The 15,100-nt window shown below is 44.8% G+C and overlaps 1 protein-coding gene across 1 annotated transcript in view; it reads left to right on the forward strand.

Moving 5' to 3' along the window:
• The window catches only part of LOC137546959 (4-hydroxyphenylpyruvate dioxygenase), a 74,962-nt gene extending 69,043 nt beyond the window's left edge, over positions 1-5,919 (forward strand). The window contains exon 14 of the mRNA XM_068270044.1: positions 5,696-5,919. Within this exon, the coding sequence (XP_068126145.1) occupies positions 5,696-5,809 (114 nt within the window). The 3' untranslated portion in view covers positions 5,810-5,919. The remainder of the gene's footprint in view (positions 1-5,695) is intronic.
• Positions 5,920-15,100: the final 9,181 nt, after the last annotated feature.

Here is a 15,100-nt window from a genome sequence, read left to right on the forward strand (position 1 = left end):
GTGTGTGTGTGTGTGTGTGTGTGTGTGTAGGAAATCAAACATACAAAACTTGCACAAACAAAAATTAGGTTCAGCTTTAAAAGATACAAACACACACAAAATTCCTGTTGCCCAAATGATTGTGAACTTTTTTTTTTTTAGGTGAGAATTAAAGGTGGGTACACACACAGAGAATTACTGTCACCGTCAGGGATCGTGACTTTAACTTTCAGGCGACAGTTCAGGACTGAATGCTGTGCAGATGCATCTCTAGCCTATATGCTAGTAATGTGTTTGTTGCAATGGAGGGGGAGGAGAGATGAAAGCATAGAGCAACATGGGGCATAACAATAGCTCCCGCAACTCCCGCCATCACAGGGGGGCCAGGGGGCATCATCCTAGTGTGGTGCACAGCGCGATAGCAGAGCGAGATCATATATTACCTTCTTCCAGTGGAGCTGTTACTCCTCCCTTTACTGTAGCCGCACCATACACGCTATCTCCTTGTAGCTCCCATCTCTATATGTCGCGTGGCACACAAGAAGATAGCCTGCATGGAGCGTAGTTACAGTAAAGACAGGAGTCATTGACGCTCCACTGAAGGCAGGTAATGTATTATACTCCACTGTCATGTTCTGCTAGTACAAGGAATGGATGTACTGTGATTTTGGGGTGGGGGGTTGGGGTAGGGTTTTGCAAATGGTTTGGTGGGGCTGTCAAGTTGTAGTTACGCCCCTAAGGGCATGATAAGGACTTCCAGTGAGAGGGAGTGGAGGAAGCGGGTAGGAAAAAGTGCATTGGGCTCAGTAATCAGATGAGCATTGCTGTCCCTAAAGATACAGCATGCCAGATCTTTATTCAACATTAGTGGGCACCTGTACACACTAGATTCTCAACGAAGTAAGTCCTGAATGGCCAATTTGAGTGTTATCTGGCATGTGTGTGTTATCTAGCTTTAGTTTGAGTACTGGTGTCTCTCAACACTGGCCAACCCTCTCAAGCAATCCAACCAGGTAGGCACCAATTTGCCAACCACTATTGTAATTCCCAGGTGGTCTGAGCACACAGGGAAAGATTGGCTGTTGCACCCAGACTACCTCATGTGAGTGATGGTGAGATGACTTTGGACAGCTATCTCTTGCATAATTGTCTCAAAAGGAGCCAGAGAAGCCAGGAGCAAGGTGTGCTAATATATTTATTGCAAAAATGAAAGCCATGCAATTCACAAAACTTTGTGTGCTGCTAATTTATGCATTCAAATGGGAGGCTAACCTAGGGCTTCAATCCACCATCTCCAAGTAAAAGTGTTTCATCTGTAAGTACATTTATCTTGACTGAAACCATGTCAGTTCCTGGAGGATGGAATAGGCAATACAATGCACAGTATGACAGGCAGTGCTAGACTGACCTACCAGCAGGCCCAAGCACATTCCTGTACACACAGATGTAGTGTGTCAGTGCGCAAAGATACATCAACTGCAAGTTTGTCAGTGTTTGCATAGAAGACTGCAGGGATAGCCAGGAAGACTATGGGTAGAAAAGAAGGGAAGAATATACAGGCTTAGTAAATATAAATGGCTAGATCTAGCTCTTTCACTGCCAAACACTTGTACGCTATTTGCACTTCTATATAACATATAAGCATAATAACATGATCATCAAAAATACATTAACATCCTTATTAGTTCTTACCAAAATAGCACACTCCCATATTACTACTAAAAATAAAATATGAGACTACGCACAGGTAATAAAGAGAGTGAGTCTGTGTGTGTGTACAAAACTTTATATAGGTAACTTAAATGGCGATAAAGCCTTAACGAGAACCTGTAGCAAAAAAAAGTTCCCCTGGGGGGGGACTCACCTTGGGAGGGGGAAGCCTCAGGATCCCAATGAGGCTTCCTCCTCCACTGTAGCTGCAGGCAGATAAGCGCTGATATATTTACCTTTTCCTGGCTCCAGTGGGGGCGCTGTTGCGGCTCTCCGCACGGAGATGGCGAAAATAGCCGATCTCTGTCAGGTCCGCTCTACTGCGCAGGCACAGGAGACTTGCGCCTGCACAGTAGAGTGGCCAGACAGCGAACGGCTATTTCCGCTTATCTCCGAGCGGAGAGCCGATACTGCGCCCGCGCTGGAGCCGGGAAGGTAAATATTTACATCCCTGCCGTTAGGGGAGCTTTATCGCCGCCGCCGTGGGACGGAGGAGGACGGGGGAAGCCTTAATAGGATCCGGAGGCTTCCCCCACCCGAGGTGAGTACCCCCCAAGGGAGGTTTTTTTCGTTACAGGTTTTTTTTAAAGGACCACTATAGCATAAAATTGTAAATGTGTATGCATATGTATAAAATGTACAAATGTTCCAGAATAAAAAATTTTCCTATGTTGCTGTCCCTTAAAGTAAAGGTAGCCATACATTAGGCGACTTGACGGACGATCGACCATCCAATTCGATTATTATAATTGAATAAAAATCGGTGCCGTCAAGTGCATGCCCAACCGACAATTCGACCAATTTCGGCCCAAAATTGGTTGCATTAGTTGATCGCACATGCTGCAAGATGTTGGGCCGACTTGCTCGATTGAGTGCACGGCGGTAACAGCGTGCGATATCGGGACAAGTGACAAACCCCCAATGTTGTCCCCCTAATGTTAAATGTCCCCCGGGGGCCCAGTGCAAGTGATACATTACCTGTCCACGCCCTCCACTTCTCCTCTGCTTGCTCCAGGCTTCCTCCATTCTCCATACACGCGCGCCCCATGTGGTTACTTAGTAAGGACTTGTGTGTGACATCAGACGTCACATACGTGGCCACGTTACACCACGTGGGGCGTGCATGTATGGAGAATGGAGGAAATTCTTGGAGCCAGCAGAGGACAAGTGGAGGGCATGGACAGGTAATGTATCACTTACACTGGGCACCGGGAGGACATTTAACATTATTGGTATGGCGTTGGTGAGGTGGCCGGATGTGGCATCACAAGGCCGATTCCTGATACATTTCAGCATGAAATTGATCGGGAATTGGCCTCTGTAGTATGGGAAGCTGACAGATCTCTCTCTAATCAGATTTGATTACAGAGAGATTTGTCTCGAATCTGCTCATCATCGCTAGATGTATGCCTACCTCAAGCAGGGCCGGCGCTACCATTAAGGCAAATGAGGCAGCTGCCCCAGGGCCCCAGAGCTTGTAGGGGCCCCCAGTGGCTACAAGAGGAAAAAAAATTTTCAAATCGGCCTTATAGTTTTTGAGAAAATCGATTTTAAAGTTTCAAAGGAAAAAAAAATATACATTTAAAAACCTGCCGACTTTAATGTTTAATAGCAACTCCACCTTAAATGCTAGAAACCCTAAATTTGCAGGATATGTTAAGGAGATCATTAGGAATAAGAGGAAAAAACAATTATTCAAAAAGACCTTATAGTTTTTGAGAAAATTGATTTTAAAGTTTAGAAGGAAAAAAGTATATTTTTAAATGCGGTAAATGTCACTTTTAGTAGCAAACCTAACAGTAGTGTAATTTTACATGCATCAAATGAAAGCGCAATAAATTTCCTGACGGGGTTTCCAGGGGGTCAAAACACAGCCGCAGCGCTTTGGCCAGGGATCGCTAAACAGCCGCAATATGGCTGTATGAAGATCCCTGGCATTTTTTCCTATTTTCCCATTTTTTTTTTATGTTTAGAGTGTGGGAATTTAAAAAAAAAATTATGTGGGGTCCCCCCTCCTGAAACTTTTTAACCCCTTGTCCCCCATGCAGGCTGGGATAGCCAGAATGTGGAGCTCCGACCGATTGGGACTTCACACCCTGACTATACCAGCTGCAAAAAAGGTCCCCTAATGCCGATTTTTGTTCCGGGGTATATGTTGGGGGGGCCCCCCAGGTTTATTTTGCCCTGGGGCCCCATTGTTGCTTAAACCGGCCCTGACCTCAAGTAGTAAGAATCTGATTTTGGTCTACTGCATTTCCTCATGGGGATTCTCAGGACATATTTTATTTTTAAAAAGTACTAACTGAACAGCAGTTGCTCAGTCCAATAGCCAAAACAGTATGCAAATGAGAAGGGAGGCCAGCTGGCATTTTTGTATACATCCTGTCCAGGGAGTGCTTTTATTTATAATAAAGGAAATGCTGAGAATCCCCTATGAGGATATGGACTAGTTCAAAACCGGTCAGAATTTTACTACCTTATAAGTGACAGCGACATAGGGAAAAAAAAGTACTTTACAGTACATTTTACTCTTGAAAAAAATGTACAGCACATCTCGGATGTAGTATATGTAATCGAATAGAAGTTGACCTCGTGGATAAGTCAACCCCAATATTTGACCCCCTTTTAAGCTGGCATTTCTTAATGACTCAAGTCATATCCAGAAAAGTTAGTGGTTGTTGCGCTTGGGGGCCATGTGGAATTAATGACTGCACTTCAGGGGGAGTTAATTGTTGCACTGCATAAGTATTGCAGCCATTAACCCCTCCTGACTTCAAAGTGCAGCTAATAACTCCTCCAGGTCACCACATACAGCCATTAACGCTCTTGGTCCAAGTGCAGTTCCACTCCTTAGTAAGCAGTGTGGACAATATGTGTCCCATGATTTGAGGTAGAGCATCAGCACTGCCATAAGGCAACTGGCACTGTTTATAAGGTAATGAAGATGGTAGCCTATGCATTCCTCTAACTTAATGTTCCCTTCAAATGAGCCCCATTACAAGGAGCTTGACAGAACATAGCTTGGTAACAGGTCCTCTTTAGAACACTGATGTCTAGCCTTTTAGACAGGGGCGTATCTGGGTATATAGCGCCTATGGCAAAAACTGAAATTACGCTCCATATCTATTTGCACCCCATGTCTATACTGGAGGTGTCCCTACAGCATGGATATCTAGAGGTGTCCACCCCAGAAGAGGTAGCCAGAGGTACCCTCAGTATATGTAATGAGAATTAGCCTCCCCAGTATTATTAATCAGAGGTATACCCCAGCATAGGTCACCAGAGTTAGCCACCCAGTATAAGAAGCCAGAGGTCGCCCCCAGTATAGGTAGCCAGAAGTACCCTCCCATTATAAGTATTCAACCAGTTTAGGGTGCCCTTCAAACATAGGTAATTAGACAAGTTCTTCCTCCCTGTATAAGTAGCCCCTCCCCCAGTATAGGTTGCTAGAGTTAGCCCCCCCAAGTATAAGTAACGAGCAGTATCCCTCAGTATGGTGGTGGAGCACAAGCCAGGAGGGGGCAGACATAGTGCCCCATGGTGCTGTGGCGCCTATGGCATGAGCCATGCCTGCACCCCCCTAGATACGCCTCTGCTTTTAGAGAAGGAGAACAGAGACCTCCTGACCTTAATCACATGGTGCAGAGACCAGTACACTAATGCAAATCGAAATGTGCTCTGGAGGGCATTCCCAATTCCCAGGTTACAGATCACTGCATGCTTGCTGCCATTGGAGATGAGCGAGCGAGCCATGACAATTCATACTCGCTTATTTCCTTTGGCTTCAGGTATCCTGATCACTGGCCTGTCATTGTGATCAGACTCCTACACAGTAAACTAGGGAAGAGGAGAAGAAAAGTGATAGCTGTTTATGACAGGTACAGTCATGTCAAGATTTAGCTCATCAACTGCAGTCAAAAGGTTAAACTACATAATAAAAAGATTCAAGAAGTACAAGTTCATTTCTAGAATTACAAAGTAATTATACCTCTGTTTCCGATTATAGGGCTTCGGAGCTGGTAACTTCAAGTCTTTGTTTGAAGCAATAGAGAAAGATCAGGATGCCAGAGGAAACCTGACAGTTTACGCAGCTAATGGGGAACCTCAAGCGTTCTACTGAAGAACTACGAAAGGGCAACAGACAACTGACTGGCCAAGATGTTTGGAGATATATTTAATTAGACTTAACTGCAATATAAATAAAGCATGAAAGAGCCTGTGTTTTCTGTACTATGTTGAAAGTAATTACCGCATTATGTAAGTAAATTGTGTTTCTTTTAGTTCTTGAAATATAAAATTCTTCTGTACACTTTCATTGTAAGCCACGAGTTTAATATCACAAAATTATAAAATATGGCTTAGGCACCCAGTATAACAGGTTAGAACTCTTTACTGAAGAAATACATGCAGCGATAAAACATACACAAACATCAGGTAATGCAGCTTACCTGAGAGGAACACAGAGTGAATACAGGAAATAACAATACCATAGAGATCATTGCAGCACTTTACATTTTACAGTGATATCCTGTGGTTGCTTTACTATACTGCATAAACTGATTGAAGACAAAAAAACACACAGGGATACCAGGAGCCCAGTATCGTGTATTAACGTAATTAAATGGGAGCTAGTTTCTGAAGAAAAATACTCACAAATGTAGGTTGCTTGTAAAGAGCAACCACCTCCAGTGCATGCGGAGTAGTACCGTCTCCGCTCGGCCTTTTGGTCACGGCTCCCAGGAAAAATGCGCTTCTACGTGTCCGCAGAGGAGTTGTCCCTAGTGAAAACACTAGGGTCACAGGTTATCCGACAGGGTGTAAGGAGGCGCCCATATGATGTATATAGAAGTCTAATATAATAAATATATAGTATATATTCTATAATCAGGTAAGAGGAAAAAATTGGATATTCCTACCTGATATGAAGAGTCAAGACTATTATAGATAACACTATTTTATTGGCACTTCAACACCGCGTTTCGCGAAAAACATTCGCTTCCTCAGGTCATATAGTGTGCTATTTGGAACATAGGGTGAGTCCGGGCGCCCGAGAGTCAGGGTTTCAATATAGAGTATATTCTTCTTATAGTAACACTCCAAGGGACCAGGAAAAGTGGTTTACTATATCAGAAATTTCCCTAGAAATGGCCCAGCATGCCCCGGTACATTCTCTGCTGCAAAAGACCAACTCTGTCCTCCAATTGGAGGTACAGTACAAGCACTTGCACCTTTGGTGGACTACAAGCAGCCCCAGGCCACCCATGAGGCGGGGTGAGGCAGGTTCCTCAGGCGGCACTTGTTTGGGATGAAGCGCCCGTCTGGCCTTCGGTGGGGGCAGCGGGTCCGACCCCCCCCTCCCACCGCTGTACCCGCTGCCCCCCTTCCTGACTGCTACCCCCTCTAGCTACCTATAATGGGGGAAATTATACTACGGGGGGTGGGGGGGCATCACAGTTTGCCTCAGGCGGCAAAAACTCTAGAACTGGCCCTGACTACAAGGGTAAAGGACAACTGAAGTGAGAGGAATATGGAGGCTGCCATATTTATTTCCTTTTAACCAGTTCACCCCCAAGGGTTTTTATCCTAACGGACCAGAGCAATTTTCAGTTGTCAGCGCTCCTCCCTTTTATTCCCTAATAACTTTATTACTACTTATCACAAGAAAATGATCTATACCTCGTTTTTTTCGCCACCAATTAGGCTTTCTGTGGATAGTACATTTTGCTAAGAATTTTTTTATTCTAAATGCATTTTAATGAGAAAAACAGAAAAAAAAGAAAAAAAATCATTATTTCTCAGTGTTCAGCCTTTATAGTTTTAAAATTAAACATTCTCCTGTGGATAAAACAAACACGTTTTATTTGCCCAGTGGTCCCGATAATTAAACCGTTTAGATTATGTCCCTACCACAATGTATGGCGACAGTATATTATTTTGAAATATAAGTGGTTATTTTTCTGTTTGTTCTGGCCATAATTACAAGCCCCTATGTAATAAATTAAAATTAATTTTCCCCCATAAAATATAGAATAAAAAAAGCTGAGTCCCTAAGGCAACTATTTATTTATTTTTTTTGTTACAAGTGTTTTTTTTGGGGGGGAGGGTTGGAAGTGTAATTTTATTAATGATGTGTATATACTTGAAAATGTATGTATTTTGTAGGTGTAATATACTTTTTGGCCACAAGATAGCGCTAGTGAACACTCATAGGACGTGTTCACTTTTTTTTTTTTTTTTTTTTACACTTTATTAAACTGTTACATTTCCTGTTTATGTGAATGGACGTAGCCGCTGTTCGCGGTCACGTCCATTCACTCCAGGCACTGCGATTGGGTAGAGGACTGTTCGGTCCTCTTCCCCAATCGCCCAGCACGGGATCCCGACGGTAATGGCGGCGGTAGCGGCGGACACACGGCGGTAGCAGCGGCGGGAATGCGCAACGTATTAAAACGTCATGTTGCTGTTAATAGCGGTAAGCATGACGTTTTAATACGTTAGGATGGCGGTAAATGGTTAAACAATACCAGTTGCCTGGCAGCCCTGCTGGTCTGTTTGGCAGCAGTAGTATCTGAATAACACCAGAAACAAGCATGCAGCTAATCTTGTCAGATCTGACAATAATGTCAGAAACATCTGATCTGCCGCATGCTTGTTGAGGGTCTATGGCTAAAAGTATTAGAGGCAGAGGATCAGTAGGGCTGGCAGGCAACTGGTACTGCTTAACCACTTGAGGACCATGATGTTAAACCCCCTAGTGACCAAGCTATTTTTTACTAAAATGGCCACTGCAGCTTTAAGGCCTAGCTGCAGGGCCGCACACTTCAGCACACAAGTGATCCCCCCCCCCCCTTTTCTCCCCACCAACAGAGCTCCCTGTTGGTGGGGTCTGATTGCTCCACAGTTGTTTATTTTTAAATAAATATTTATTTTATAATTTTTTTTATAAATTTGGCTATTTTTTTAAATTTATTTTATGTTGTGCCCTCCCTCCCCCCGCCAGCCAATCAGCGTGATCGCTGTCATAGGCTTCAGCCTATGACAGCCGATCACTTCCCAGCCTATGGAGGGAACAGCCGTGTCACACGGCTCTCCCCAGTACAGCACTGCTGCAGATCGCAGCGCTGTGCACAGTTATTAGAAGGCGGTTTCGTCTCCCAGCGGCGCTGGGAGACTGAAGGTAGAGCGGAGCTCCGCCTTTCAAGCAGGAGATGCGCGCGCAGCCTGCGCACGATCTCCTGCTAGCCCCATAGAAGGCCATAGAGCGGTCGGCAAGTAGTTAAAAGGAAATAAATATGGCAGCTTCCATATCTCTCTCACTTCAGTTGTCCTTTAAGTATACCTTAGGGCTGCATAGCCAGGCTGGAAAAATTGCTGGTACAGTATCCAGGGCTACTTAAAAATTGCAACCGTCACTGAACAGAGGCAGCCACACGCTTCCTGCGAGTGGGTCCAATACTTTGGTGGAAAGACTTGCAGCATGTGTCCTGCAAAACTTTCTGCTCACACTTGGGCCAATCATGAAGCCTCTCCTCAAAATGCAGGCAATCATGATAAGGCACTCGCATCCGTAATGGGAGTGGCTCAGATACCTCAGCGGGCGGGACTTAGCACTCTATTCTCACTCTCCTTAGTTTTGCAGCAAGTGGACCCACTCTGATCTGCACTGCAAGTGAAAGTAGCCTGTACTGGGTTCCACACGCTACCAGTAGCGTCATCGCTAACAAGGGAACATATACCCAGCAGTGCGTACAATGCTGTGGCAATACTTTCATCGGTGATTGCAAAGTGGAAGTGGTAATGCTGAATCCTCTTTTTTTACATTCACATTACATTCACAAGGCTGAGACACCAAGGTGCGCCCCTCCATCCCTCCCACCCCAGCCGTCACGCACTGATTGCTATTGGACTAAGAGACATCCCAGGTCCCCCAATCCCCCAACACCTTAATCTCTAGTTATCTGGCAGGCAGTCACTGCAATGTATCGCCTTTTTTTTAATTTATTTCTGCTTCAAACACAATAGGAGAATAATAGCTGAGTGAGTTGTGCGCCCCCTCCTACAGTGCGCCCTGAGGCTGGAGCCACTCTCACCTCTGCCTCGGCCCAGTGTACCAACATTTCAGCATACCCATCAAAACAGCATACGAATGCTACTGAGCATGTGCAAAGTCCTGCATGCTGTAAATTAACCCCATAATACCGATCAGCAGCACTAATCTTGCAACCTGAGTTCCCGCTTTTTCTCCTACGTTTTCACCTAGGAGATCATTTTTTAATCTTGTACTTAAAATAACTTTTCAGCGCTTTGCAATTTAAGTATTTTTGTGCTTGCTGGTGGCTTAAAAGGTATTTCACTTACAAGTTTTGAAAATATCACCAAGGAGAAAACTCAGGTGAAAAATGTAATTGCATATGGGCCCCTGAGCGGTGTTGCAAACTCATTGTTGGTTGAGCTATAAGCTTCTGGATGGTCCAGAGGCTTCCCATATCTTCATGCACTGTACTGTTCCAATACAGGGTCCCTCTAAAGCAATTCAACCCAGCTGAGCATATGGCGTTTGCCTGGGGCTTTGGGCTGTCTCCAGGCCCAAATTTACCTCACAGATGTCCTGGCACCTTAGATTTCACCCTCCATGAACCTACAAACCGGAACCAAACTGCAACACAAGTGTGCTGGCTATCCCTGCTGTTACTTCTCCCTTGCTTCCCTTGCCCTTCATAGGTAGCTACAGGTGTCTCTTAGTATTAGGTAGCCAGAGATAGCCTCAGTATTAAGTAGCTAGAGGTGCCCAGAAGTAATAGGTAGCTAGAGGAACCTCAGTATTAAGTAGCTAGTGGTGCTCTACAGTAACTGAAGGGAGATCTTATCAGTGGAATGTTGAGATCAGGGTGAGTAACCTCTAATTGACATTCTCATCAAGACTCTGCATAGGGAAAGAGAGAGGGAGGCACTCAGGGTAACAGTAAAAAAGGGCGCAGGAGGCTAGTGGACAAATCGGGCGCCGCCATTCACTCCCATAATAAATATCGTTTAATGGGCGCCCGATAGGAAAAAAGGGCGCCGGAGAAAAATAACGTTTTAAAAGCGGCGCCCGGAGACTTAATGTTTTATTACTGCTTCTCATGATTACACATTATTTAATGATTTATACATTTTTTAATATTATTTTTAAACGAAAAACAGTACAATATTTTTTCAAACATTATTTTTAAACGAAAAACAGTACAATTTTTTTTTTTAACATTATTTTTAAACGAAAAAAACGCACAATATGTTTTTGAAACGTTATTAATGCTTATCACAGGGGGGTCTTAGGTTTAGGCACCAACAGGGGGGTCTTAGGTTTAGGCACCAACAGGGGGGTCTTAGGTTTAGGCACCAACAGGGGGGTCTTAGGTTTAGGCACCAACAGGGGGGTCTTAGGTTTAGGCACCAATAGGGGGTTTTAGGTTTAGGCACCAAACAGGGGGGTCTTAGGTTTAGGCACCAACAGGGGGGTCTTAGGTTTAGGCACCAACAGGGGGGTCTTAGGTTTAGGCACCAACAGGGGGTTTTAGGTTTAGGCACCAACAGGGGGGTCTTAGGTTTAGGCACCAACAGGGGGTCTTAGGTTTAGGCACCAACAGGGGGGTCTTAGGTTTAGGCACCAACAGGGGGGTCTTAGGTTTAGGCACTAACGGGGGTCTAGGGGTTAGGGGTAGGTACAGGGAGGGTTACTTAGGCACCAACAGGGGAGGTCTTAGGTTTAGGCATCAACAGGGGGGTCTAGGGGTTAGGGGTAGGTACAGGGAGGGTTACTTAGTAATTTTTTTTTAAACGTTATTATACGTTTCACTATTTAAACGAAAGATTAACGTTTTTACAATTGCCGATTTAATGCACATTATTTAATGATTTATAACTTTATAAAACATTAATTTTAAACGAAATACAGTACAATACATTTTTAAACGTTATCCATGCTTATCGTTTAAAACCCCGCGCCCTTTTTTCCCAGCGCCCCTTTTTAACGTACGCGGCACTCAGGGAGGGGAGTGAGAGCTGCCTTTCCATCATCAGGTGCCTGCAGCCTGCAGGTATGTGCCTACAGTGACTTATGGTAAATCCAGCCCTGGCTGTCTGTGCTATTACAGAAAAAAGTACAGGCACCTTTTTGGGCTTGCTGGAGCCACCCTTTTAAAGAGAACCCGAGGTGTGTTTAAAGAATGTTATCTGCATACAGAGGCTGGATCTGCCTATACAGCCCAGCCTCTGTTGCTATCCCAAACCCCCCTAAGGTCCCCCTGCACTCTGCAATCCCCCGTAAATCACAGCCGTGCTGCGAGGCTGTGCTTACATCTGTAGTGTCAGTCTTGGCTGTTCCCCCGCCTCCTGCATAGCTCCGATCCCTGCCCCCATCCCTTCCCTCCAATCAGCAGGGAGGGAAGGGATGCAGGCGGGGACTGGAGTTCTGCAGGAGGCGGGGAGAGCAGCAGACTGACACTATAGAGATAAACACAGCCAGCTCTGACAAGCTGTTTGTCAGCAGTGTGGCTGTGATTTATGAGGGATTGCAGAGTGCAGGAGGGCCTTAGGGGGGTTTGGGATAGCAACAGAGGCTGGGCTGTATAGGCAGATCCAGCCTCTGTATGCAGATAACATTCTTCAAACCCACCTCGGGTTCTCTTTAAAGAACATGAAGAGGAGCTCCTGAAGAGCAGCGAGACCCCGATGTGATTACCGACAAGCCCTTGTTGGTCATTTCAGGGGGTCCACGCCCAGTGACGAGGGACCGGAAAAAGTCGTGAGAGGCCTCTATAAGATCCAGAGAATTTCCTCTTCTTAGGCTAGTATGTATTTTGGTCCCAAAGCTTTGCCTGCACTTTAAATACATATACAGTGTGGGAAATAATTATTTGATCCTCTGATAAATTTGTACATCTGCCCACTTACAAAGAAATAACAGTTTGTAATTTTTGTGGTAGTTTAACAGTAATGGAGAGAGACAGAAAGTAATCTCAAAAATCCTGAAATAACACATTACATTAAAGCTATAAATTGATTTGCATGCCATTGAGATAAAAATGAGTGAATCACAGGAGACAGAAATGCTAGGTTGCTCAAACCAAGCAGCACCCGACTAATTAATGGCTTCAGGGAAAGCATGTTGGCAGATTTAAACCCTTTGGGAAACCCTTTGTAAGCACAGCGGTAAGAAGTTGTTCTTATAGTTGGTTATCAGGTTTACACACATCTCAGAAGGAAGAATGTCTCACTCCTCTTTATAGAAACGTTCTAAATCCTTTAGGTGTCCTGGCAGTCGCTTGGCAACTCAAAGCTTCAGCTACACAGATTTTCATGCTGCAGTTGCTATGTATAGCTGTGTGCATGGCCAGATACAACCCTAGGCCAAACTGGAGTCCCAGTTTCCATCTCCCCAACTCCTGCTCTCACCATAACCAACCAAATGACTTGTACTAATGATTGCTTCTAGGGCATATCACTGCATGTAACTACCTGAGGTCACTCCTTACACCCTGACTTAATAACTGCACATACTACAGCTAACCAGGCTGTATTCAATGTTTCTGTGGCATTGACCACTAAATCAAATGGTACAACGTTAGCTGTGGCAACATTCTGACTTATATTTAACCAAATTTCTGCTAAAAACTGATCAAATATCTATTAGAGCAAGGCGGAATGCACCGCAAATGTAACAGTATATAGCAGTGAAAATGAGATAAAGAAGGCAATTCAGGCCATTAATTAAGCAGACTCCATCATAACAGCATGCTCACTAATTATTAAACAGTGGGTCCAGGAGATAGTGCAACTCTATTTAACACTGTTCTAATCACACAGATACCAAGAAAATCGGAAGCCTACCAGCCAAATGAATAGAACTGGAGTGTTGGTGAAAATCCTGGCATCCTGACCAGAGTCTCCGCCCCATGACTCTTCCACCATTCTGACATGCCACCACACACATAAAAATGTAATTAGTGTCATTCTGGCACCTAATGTGAAGTTCTCCACACATCACACCCTTCTCCACGGTGTGATGCCAACCTGTCAAGGTGCAGTCACGCACAACAATTAGTTTTAATATCATCAGTAAAGTGTCACAAATGTGAGATCACACAATTTATGTGCAGTGATGTTTTAGTGTGCAACACTTTTCAAATGCGATTCATTTTATTTTTTGCTTATAAGATTATCCAATCTGCCTTTGTCCCAATGTAATGTCATCTGTGTAAAACACACAATTCTCCACCAGGTACCCAGTCCATCAACAATACAATCTTGACTGTAAACAAGACTTTCACTATAACTAACAGAATCATTGCTATCTGTTGGCGTGCCTCCCACTTTTTATTGTGGAACTTATCCAATGTTACTGTAATGATTGGTGTAGCAACACAGATGTCTGATTATTGTGTGATCTGCAGTATCACCAATAATACAGACACTATACCTGATTATTTGATGATCTGCAGAATCACCAATAATATAAGTATAGCTAACAGATATACTGAGTGTTTAGTGCTTGGTGCAACAGTACTGAATAGTTTTACAAGACCTCACCAGAGGAGCTGGTGGGTACTATCAGAAGCACCTCACCAGTGACAAGGGCTCACTGGTGAGTAAAGTGGTCAGACAGGCTAGGATCGGTAATAGGCAGGCAGAGACAGTACAAAATCGGCAGGCAAGAGGATAGTTATTTTCAGGCAGAGTCAGCAACAGAATCAGATGGGCAGAAGTACAGAATCGATAAGCAAGAACAAAGGTCAGAGAAGAGCCAGAGTCATACACAGAATATCAAATAATAAACAATAGTACAATAATCCTAGACTTGTGTGAAATCCCTGGTTTCCTCCCAGATCAAAGCACACCGGATACTGTCTAAGGTCTGAGAGCTCACACAAAGTATTCGCAACAGCAGACAAGTTGCGAGTGATCCCCGAAGGCCTAAGAAGCAGAAGAGACCCCACAGCCGCGCCCACGCCAATCAGGAGCGCCATGAGTCTCTTCTGACGTCAGAGTGAGTCCCCTCTGACGGTCAGCTGACGCGCCTTCTCCCAGCATAAAGGTCCTGTCTGTGCGCGCGCCCGCGCAATGCAGCAACCCTATGAGCAACTGACAATCCCGTCCTCGGCGTACTACACGCCAAAGGAACGGGTGAACCACCCGCCACGGAAACCGAGGCAGCTGCGGAAGTGCCCGCAGCTGCCTCTTCAGGGAACATTACAGTACCCCCCCCCCCCCCCTTGAGGCGTGGACTCCGGACATGGTCTACCAGGTCTGCCATGAACCTCTACCCTAGATTCCTCCGCATCAAACATCCCAGGGAGGGGGGCAGAGGAATCCACCTGCACAACAGACTTTACCCGGGACACCTGAGAAGATCTAACCCCTCTCAATCTGGGAG

This window comes from Hyperolius riggenbachi, chromosome 2 (genome assembly GCF_040937935.1).
Source record: "Hyperolius riggenbachi isolate aHypRig1 chromosome 2, aHypRig1.pri, whole genome shotgun sequence".
NCBI classification, from domain to species: domain Eukaryota; kingdom Metazoa; phylum Chordata; class Amphibia; order Anura; family Hyperoliidae; genus Hyperolius; species Hyperolius riggenbachi.